Raw genomic sequence first — 9436 nt, 5'->3', positions numbered from 1 at the left:
CATTAACGTGTGAGTTCTGCATAGGGAAAGAACGGACAACTCCTAAGTATCACAAGTAGGAAGTGACATTTTTCCTCCTTTTGTTCTTCTAGTTCCCTACAGATTGTGACTAAATGTGGGAGACATTCTTCTCTAAAGGAATAAATTTCTGATTTAACTTTAGATTTGATTGGCCTAAACCATACGGGATTTTTCTAAAGGTTATTTTGAAAAGAAGTCTGCAAAGTGACCCATTTAGTTCTGCAGTGGCCTCTCTTTATATATTCAGTACCTTTCAGGAATGTAATTTCCTTAGTGGAAATGTGTGTTGTGCTGGTTTTTAATACGGTCATTTTCAAACAGAAATGGTTTAGATAGAATGATATTGTACAATTAATCAGAGGCATAAAGTCAGCATATGCAACACACACACATTTTAAAGCATTTAATTATTATAATTATTAATAATATAACTTTGCAAATAATTATTTCTAGGAGTTGCAAATGTCCCTTCACAGAAAGTACATTTCTCCCCCTTTCTTCTTTTTTATTGCAAAAATAGCGTTTTTCATCCAAAACAAATGCATTGCTGTTCATTGGTATAAAATGGACTGAGGCTTCGAGTAGGAGATGCATCCAACCCACTGCTCATCCAGATTTCCTGGATGATCTGTTCTCTCCGCTCTATCCTTTCAGCAAGTTCAGCTGGGTCCATTGAACAATAAGCTGAATAGGAAGTCCTGCAGAACCCTTCTAGTTCATCGGGAAAATCAGAACTGGAAGACTCCTCTCTTTCCTCTTCCTGCTCCTCCTCATCGTCTTCTTCCTCTTCCTCCTCCTCTTCACTGTTTTCACCAGCCTTTTTGTCCTCTGGTATCAAGCGCTTTCTGACCCTCCACAGTTTTTCCAGGTCATTAGAGCATGACACATGGACCACCAGAGCACAGAGTGTGAGCACGAGGCCAACACAAACACTAGACACAAACAAGAGAGCAGCTCTTTCAGGGTGATCTGAAATTAGAAACAAAATCCCAGACTAAAGGGTTATAAAGGGAGGGCCAGACAAGGGGGTAGTGATGAAAGATCTTCATTTCTGAAAAGGCCCTGTCCTATTGTGCCAGTCCAAGCCTACAAGCTTCACCAGGCTCTGCTAACTTGTCTCTGGCTAGCTGATCCTGACTGCTTGACCACAAAGCACCATGGCACAGGGAGACAGCTGAGCCGTCTAAGTGTGGGCACCATAATCCTTAAAGCCTAAGGCTAGATCTTCAAGTGCTTCTCTCCTGGTGTAGGCGGTACCATACTTCAGCCAAATGTGTGACTCACTAGGAAGCTGGCTGCTCTAGGGGTAAAGCAGAGGGGAAGCTTTGCCGCTGAAAAGCTGTTTGTATCTGCCTCAGAGCTGCCTATTTCTGGAAAAGTTCGCCAGCTATTGTTAGTTCTTTACTTTTGGCATTTGTACTATTTGGCTTCAAAGACCATGCAACAATATCTGAGTATCTCTGTTCTAAATCCTACCTGTACAGTTCTAATGATCATCCCAAAGCACTTAATCCTAAAAGCGCATTTTACCTCTTCAAAGCAAGCACTTTTAACCCGCCATTAGGGATAACCACATGTTATTGCCCCCCCTCTGACCCACACCCATAGCATGCTAAGAAAGCAGCACAACAATGTATCTGTCATCTGTATAGCACATTGGTCTATTAATGTGTGGCATTCTGGTCAATGCAGACGGAGCCAGAACCAAGCAGGTTCATAGAAAACAGCATTAATGTTACATAAGGGAGCTCTAGATAAACTGCATCCAAATTACTGTACTTTAAGATGTGATTGCAAATCTCCATAGAACAATCTGAAATGAGCAGCTGTCAGATTCTATGGGCCTAGGAAGATTCTATTTATTTATTTAAAACATTTATATGAGGGATAGTGAGCCTGTATCCCTCTGGATGTCAACTCCCATAGTTGGTCAAAGCAGAAGGGAGTTTAGAGCAATGTCTGGAAGGCCACAGGTCCCCCATTCCGGGTTTATTTCCTGCCATTCAAAATAGTTAAAGGAGGCTTCCGGGTCAGGTTAGGAGGGCAGAAATACAATACATTGGTTTAAAATACAATAAAACACTAAAGGCAATGTGAGACCTTAGAGACCAGGATCCAAATGCCCACTCAGTACTGAAGCTCCCTGAAGGATCTTAGGCCAGTTCCCATCTCCTAGTCTAACCTACCTTGCCAGGTCATTGTAAGGGTACCATGGGGAGGGGGAGATGTGTGTATGCCACCTTCAGCTCCTTAGAAGAAAGGTGGGATATAAATATGGTGATAAACAAACAAACATTTTAAAAGAAAGAACAGAGCAGCAGAAACCAGAAAGATAAAAACATCCAAACAGCAATGAAAAGCAATCAACCAAAGTTCACTAAAATGGGGTGGCTAAGGGCAACATTGGGCACAGGGCAAGGGCAACATTGACCCATGGTCAACCCTCCAAGGGCTGCCTATCAAAATGGGTGTAGACAAAATGTCAAAAGTTTGGGAGTCTTGGATGGGTGGGTGTGTCAAAATCCTTTAGCACTACAGCACCACAGCAAGGGACCTGTAAAGGTAAAGGTACCCCTGCCCGTACGGGCCAGTCTTGACAGACTCTAGGGTTGTGCGCTCATCTCACTCTAGAGGCCGGGAGCCAGCGCTGTCCGCAGACACTTCCGGGTCACGTGGCCAGCGTGATGAAGCTGCTCTGGTGAACCGGCACCAGAGCAGCACACGGAAACGCCGTTTACCTTCCTGCTATAAAGCGGTACCTATATATCTACTTGCACTTAAGGGTGCTTTCGAACTGTTAGGTGGGCAGGAGCTGGGACCGAATGACGAGAGCTCACCCTGCTGCGGGGATTCGAACTGCCAACCATGCGATCGGCAAGTCCTAGGCGCTCAGTTTTACCTACAGCGCCACCTGCGTCCCAAGGGACCTGTAGGTATGGGTAAAAGAGGGAGAGAGGCTTTTGAACAAGCACAGCTCTTTTGAGTTTACAAAAACTAAGACCAGCACAGTTCTTTTCAGCAGTTGGCAGTTCAGAATTTCAAAAAATGGCTGTGCTTTGTTTCAAAAAATGTGCATTTGGTAGGAACTGAATTTCTCCCCCATCCCTACATATCAAAAAGTGTCCACCTGATGTCCTTCTAAATGTGCAGACTCTACAGCAGACTCTATAGACTGCAGCCATGGTCTATACATGGATTTAATTTTCTGTACTGGAACAGTATAATTATACTCAACAGGATTACTGGTAAGAAGAATGCAAGGAAACAAAACACACAATTTCTACCTTTAATGTAAGCAAACATAGCCAAACTGTTGCTAACTATAATTCCTTCTTTCTTTGGAAATCTTGATTCTTTTGGGTCAAAATTTATACCTGATAAAAACAAATGAGAGGTTTGTTAGATTAGATCACAGTTGAGGGCCAGCAAAGTACTTTAAAAATTGTTAGAAAATGTGTGTGTAAGTTAGCCAAATGATTTTTTTATATCCTACCCAAAAGGAGCTCTTAATTTTAAAATCCCCATGATTCTCTGTGATCTCAAGTCAAATACGAGTTCTTTTTTAAAAAGTAACTTTATCCTAAAGATGTTAATGAATCATTTAATTCAAGAGGCCTAACTCTAGGAAAAAATGTGTTTGTCCTGATACCATTTTATCTGGCAATGTTAGTAACTGAACCTGGTGTTTTCTGCCACCTAGATTTGAAATGCCTGCTAAGGTCTCATTTCACTTGGTAGTATATTCTATTTTTTACATGTTATATGATCAAACCATTGTAGGGTCTTACTTAAAAGACAAATGCTGGTAGCGATCCATAAAAATGACCATATTCACCTTCTTTTGGCTTCCAAGAAGGGTTTAGATTAACCATTGGATCAACTGCTGCAAATATGAATTTGGGAACTGCAAATTTTAAGAAAAGAAAAGATATTATATGCTAATATTTTAAAGCACTTGACATCAACAGAAGCATTATTCATTGGGTGAGGCAAAAGGTTAACCAACTTTAGGTAAGACAAAAAACCCCAAACCATTATTAACTGCCAGATACCACATTTCACTCCCCACCCTGAATATTCCCGTCAAGATACCATTCTCCATATTAGGCAATGAAATAGGTCTAGATATGCCAAGGACACTGGCTGCTTATTTTCCCCAGGGATGGGTGTCAATTCTGAAAAGTTCTTATCCTTCAGATTCACAAATCCCAGCCTGACGCTGTAGGCTGTTCATAAGGCTCTGCACACAAATCTGTCTCCCAAGGAAAGAGATGGTGTGTAACAGCACCATTCAACTGCTGGGGAGGGGGAAGGAGAAGGACACTAAACAGAGCAGCCCCACTCTCGAAATAGGCAAAAACAGCACTGATCTGACACAGCTTATGAGGCATGCAGCACTTCTGTGCACACATCTCCCTTGCCGAACTGAGACAGAAGCAAGCTCAGAAACATTTCATTATAAGGTGCCACCACATGAGTCTGCCTTTGTTTCAAGAGCCACATCTTCAGCGCACCATCAATAGGGAAGTCATGCTCTATTAGTAACTCTCTGTATCCATTGTCTCCAACACAAGCTGTGCTGTGAATAGTCTGAGAGTTCCTGTTAGGGTCAAGACAGGCATCGTATGAAGAGAGAGCTCATAACATAATGCATCCCTCACCCACCAAACTAGCCTGGCTTTCTCCCAGCTTTGCAGCCGAAGAGACAGGTGTCTGCAAATCAGTCCTTCCCTCTCCCAACTCCCATGCTTTGTGGAGGGGGGAGCACAACATGTGTTTATCAATTAATTTGTCTTTTTTTGGTGGGGCGGCTTTTTAAAAATGGAGAAATGTACTCTGATGCAGGGAAGCAGGAGTTCCTGGTGGCATCAGGTAGCCTAGCCCAGCCTTCCCCGAGCTGATAGGAACAAAACATCTGGGGAGCACCTGGTTGGGGAAGACTGGGCTAGACAGTGCTACACCAGTCAGCTGGCTTCCTTTTCAAATTGAATAAAATGTTTCCTCTCTCCAAACTTGATCATGAAGAGTTGTAATTAGTTTGGCTAAACACATTGAGGATGCTTTTAGAATGGCTGTGACACCTCTATTATGATGTGACCTGTGGCTCTGAGACGGATTATTTTAGTCCCCGAAGATGCTGTAATAGAATAAAAATGTGGTGCCGCAAATACTAAAGACTCTGAAACATCAAGACTGTAACAGTGCAATGCATGTCTCCTTAGAAGTAAGTCTAACTGTTTTCAGTGGTGCCATCTAGGTGTGTATATTTAGCATGAAGCCCAACTTCATTTTAGGATCTACGTCGTGAGTACATGACCCTTACAGGTGCCATTGGTCCACATGGTGGCTGTCACCAAATAAGCACACTGTTCACGGCTTACCATGTAGATTAGGCCACAAAGACAAGAAAACGACATCTGGTCTGCAGTGCCTTGGATAAAATGACTAGGCCTGAGACTCATGAAGAAATGGACTCATGCATTTCAGCTAGCTGCTGTTTAATTCTACATCTTCTCTTCTCCATTGCAACATGTAGTTTGGCACTTAACAATCGGCAGGGCCCTCTCCCCGCTACTCATACACACACCCTTAGGCAATTATAACTCCAAAGTGGAATAGCTATCAGTCTAAGCAGACAGTGAACATTTTTCTTCAATCCATGTCTGCCCCAATGCATTTTTGGGATGTTAATTTGGAAATATTTCACATTCTTCCAACAAAGATTAAAAAGGGTGCTCATATCATGTATATGACTAGCTCTTCAGGTGTCAGATTTTTTTCCACACTGCTTGGAAGTCAGGCATTATCTTTTATCATAGTTGTTTTGACATTTTGACAATGCACACAGACTCTCTAGGTTACATGCACTCTTTTCCAAGCTAAATTATTTTCCTTGCTTGTATATGGTTGTAATGCTAAATGCAGCTTTCTCATCAAAAAAGAGCAATGAAGTGATTAGAAAAATTGGCATACAATCCTGAAGAAAAATATCAGAAGGGAGAGGAGAGGAATGAAGGAGTGTCGGAGATGGTCAAATAAAGCTGAAGGTTATCACTGCCATCCAGTCACAAATTACATTATAACAGAATTACATCCTAGGTGTTTTTTATATATAAAATAATAATAATTTTCAATCGGGTTCTGTAAACAAGGATCATAGGAATAATATATGATACAAATAAATTGACCAAGTCTTCTCTTGCCACTTGTATATCACAAACATAGCATAATAAATTTGCAGTAATATCTATAACATATGGTTCAATGTATAAGTTATTGTTTTGTTAATTGGTTTAAACAAAAACAAAGGGGGAAACAGGATAGAGCAAAGTTAACAGATAACAGTCAACATCACACAGCAGCTAAATGCCTAATCAGGAGCCCTTGTGGTTTTGCTTAGATTAAGTATGAGTAATGACCATTTTTCCTCTTATGTTAGCAGTGAAGCAACATAAAGTGTTGCTATATTGATGAATGGGGGGAGGGATTCAAAGTGAATATAATAATGTATGTTTAAATTTAAATTTAGATCAACCAGATTGAGCAAAATGCTGATGGGGGATTGTTCATTTTCTGAAATTAATCCATACTGGTTTCTTAATCTGTCCATGTGTCAACAGTAGTTTATTGGATAATCTTTCAAGGAGGGCAGTTTCTCAAACTGGTCTATACCAATTGTCTGTTGTGCCCAAAAGGTATTTCCAGTCTCTGGTTATATTGCATTTCAATGCTTGTAATAAATGACTTATTCTTTATTATGTAAATCTAGATTGTTGTCTTGAAATATATTTAATTAAGCTAATTCTGGTTTGACTTCCAATTGTTGTTTTGTTGTTTTATTGAACTGAGTCCTAGTTTTATTGCAGGGCAGTCTGGACTAGCATCTGGGGTAGGAAGTCAGGTGTGGAGAGTGCCTTCATTCACACTAGATGGAGGGAGTAAAATGGAGAAACCATAACTTGTCAATGGTGGTAATGTACATAAAATGCCTTGGGCAAAGATTTCTGAATGATTGCTAAAGTGCTTTTAAAATGTGTGAGTGATCCTATAATATTAATAGTCAACTCAATTACCTGAGTGCCTTTCCTTATGCAACAAAAACAGCACCACCCAGTCACAAGAGAGCAATTACAGGCTCAATGGAAGTCCAGCATGTGCAATAATAGCAGCCCCCCACTACAGACGGCAATATTCTGTTGCAAATCCCCTCTTGTTTTGGCTTGGCTTTTGAATATTGTGTGCAATAGCGCACTGTCTTTAGAGCAGGGTTTTTCACACTTTTGATATGGTGGGATTCACCTTTTTGGACTAAAACCAGAAGTACATTTAATATGTGCTTAAATTTTACAGATATGTCTAAATTTTACATATACATTGCACATATGTTTAATTGGCTCCCAAAACAATAGGCAGGTCTTCTCCTTGGAATTTCAGGGCAGTCCAGTTAATCTAGCCTCTTGTCTCCCACCCTTTAGTTACTCCATCAGGGCTCAAGGTTGGGAGGACAGAGTTTTCTGGACGGTGCTAGAATTCACCCATACCTATCAGCTGCACCCCTCCCTTGGGATTTGGTGACTCACAGTTCATATTTTGGTGGAAAGGAGGAGGATCAAAGCTTCACTATGGGACTTCCTTGCTCCACAGGCCACAGAACAGTCAATGCATTCAATGTGCTAGATTAAGTTTTCAGGGCACATTCCAGCACCTCTCATGCAACACACCGTTCTGGAATCTATGCTCTCAGCTGTAGTAATTAAAAAGGTGAGCTGCTGGCATAGGTTAAGGCTATGAGTCGTGGAATTTAGAAAGAAAACATTCCCTCCCATTCCCATTTGAGAGTTTATGTCAACTATACTTGACTCAACACCTTCAGCAGACATCTATCGTGCCTATAGTGTGTGTAGATAGTGAAGCCCGTATTACCCACCTCCGCCCCATAGCTGATCCAGGTGGCTCGGCCCAATCAGCAACCCTGCATAATCTCTTTTACAGTCCATTTGAGCGGCACACCCAGTTTTGATGCAGCCCACCCACTGGAATCTGCAGTTCTTAAGATGGGATGAATGGATCTATTTATCCCTTTAAAAATTACATATAAAGGTGGGTAAGTTAAAACAGGGCTTCAAAAACCGAAGAAGAAAATTGGCTGCTAGACAATAAATAACACTCTGAAAAGAAACCTAAAAATAAACAGCACTGATACTTAAATGCGTTGCTCTTTTTAGTCCAAAGTGCTTTCAGTATTTTCTCTCTCCTGACTCTAGAGACAAAAGAACTTGACCTTGCCACTTGCTATGCATTAATCTTCATCTGCAGACACCAACAAAGGAAAAGCGAACTTAATGCTATGATCAGAAACGTCTATGAACAGACTTGCTTACAGTAATTATTGCATTCATTCCCTGGAAGTCTGTCAACACAAGCCCCCACTGGTGTGTGTGGCATCTCACACATTCCAAAACTCTGCCTTACCCAAAGCCATTAGGCCATGTGGAAAACAGTTAAAGCATCAAATCATTTGCAAATGCTCCAGGCTGCATCAAATTATCATGGCAGGAAACATATTTGAAATTAATCAAGTGAGAGAGAGAGAGAAAGAGAAATGTGATTGATAGTTTCTGTGTGTGTGTGTGTGTGATTGCAAAATCAATACACTGCAGAATACATGCTCTTTCCCTTAAAAGTAAAGGTAAAGGGACCCCTGACCATTAGGTCCAGTCGTGACTGACTCTGGGGTTGCAGCGCTCATCTCGCTTTATTGGCCGAGGGAGCCGGCGTACAGCTTCCAGGTCATGTGGCCAGCATGACTAAGCCACTTCTGGCGAACCAGAGCAGCGCACGGAAATGCTGTTTACCTTCCTGCCAGAGCGGTACCTATTTATCTACTTGCACTTTGACATGCTTTCGAACTGCTAGGTTGGCAGGAGCTGGGACTGAGCAACGGGAGCTCACCCCATCACGCGGATTCGAACCACCAACCTGATTGGCAAGTCCTAGGCTCTGGTTTAACCCACAGCGCCACCCGCGTCCTGCTCTTTCCCTTAACATAAACTTATTGTCCTCTGGTCAACAAATTGAACACTTTGGACTGAATTGATGATGATGTTGATGATGAGCCACCCATCTGACCAGATTACCCCAACCACTCTGAGCAGCTACCATAAAATATTTAAACACAAAATACCTCAAACATTATAAACGCTGCTGTGAGCTAAGCTATAGTTTGACTTGGTGTATCATCTGAAACCAGGTTCATGGTATGTCTTACTTCTGACCAGCCAAGATGTATAACCAAGAGTGATTTGCAGCTTGTGGTTTGCTTGGAGCAAGACAAGCCTTGCCTTAGCTCATGGCAGAATAGCAGGAGGAAGATGGGATGGAAGTGCTGCAGCTGCAATCTCCTCCCTTGGAACCC

At 41.8% G+C, this 9436-nt stretch overlaps 1 protein-coding gene and 1 long non-coding RNA gene across 4 annotated transcripts in view; one reads left to right on the top strand and one right to left on the bottom strand.

The window, feature by feature from the left end:
• Nucleotides 1-409: 409 nt before the first annotated feature.
• The window catches only part of EVA1C (eva-1 homolog C), a 43054-nt gene continuing 34027 nt past the window's right edge, over nt 410-9436 (bottom strand). For all 3 annotated transcript variants that reach the window (XM_079972066.1, XM_079972065.1, XM_079972067.1), the window contains exons 6-8: nt 3857-3925; nt 3306-3395; nt 410-990 (exon numbers count right to left, since the gene is read on the bottom strand). In XM_079972066.1, the coding sequence (XP_079828192.1) occupies nt 548-990; nt 3306-3395; nt 3857-3925 (602 nt within the window). In that variant the 3' untranslated portion in view covers nt 410-547. The remainder of the gene's footprint in view (nt 991-3305; nt 3396-3856; nt 3926-9436) is intronic.
• Nucleotides 2863-9436, top strand: part of LOC307213864 — a 33666-nt gene continuing 27092 nt past the window's right edge. Inside the window, exon 1 of the long non-coding RNA XR_013837755.1 lies at nt 2863-3266. This is a non-coding gene — a long non-coding RNA (uncharacterized lncRNA). The remainder of the gene's footprint in view (nt 3267-9436) is intronic.

Source organism: Podarcis cretensis, assembly GCF_951804945.1.
Source record: "Podarcis cretensis genome assembly, chromosome: 4".
In the NCBI taxonomy this organism is placed as follows: domain Eukaryota; kingdom Metazoa; phylum Chordata; class Lepidosauria; order Squamata; family Lacertidae; genus Podarcis; species Podarcis cretensis.
Note: the sequence above shows the minus strand (reverse complement) of the source record. Positions and strands in the feature narration are given on the sequence as shown.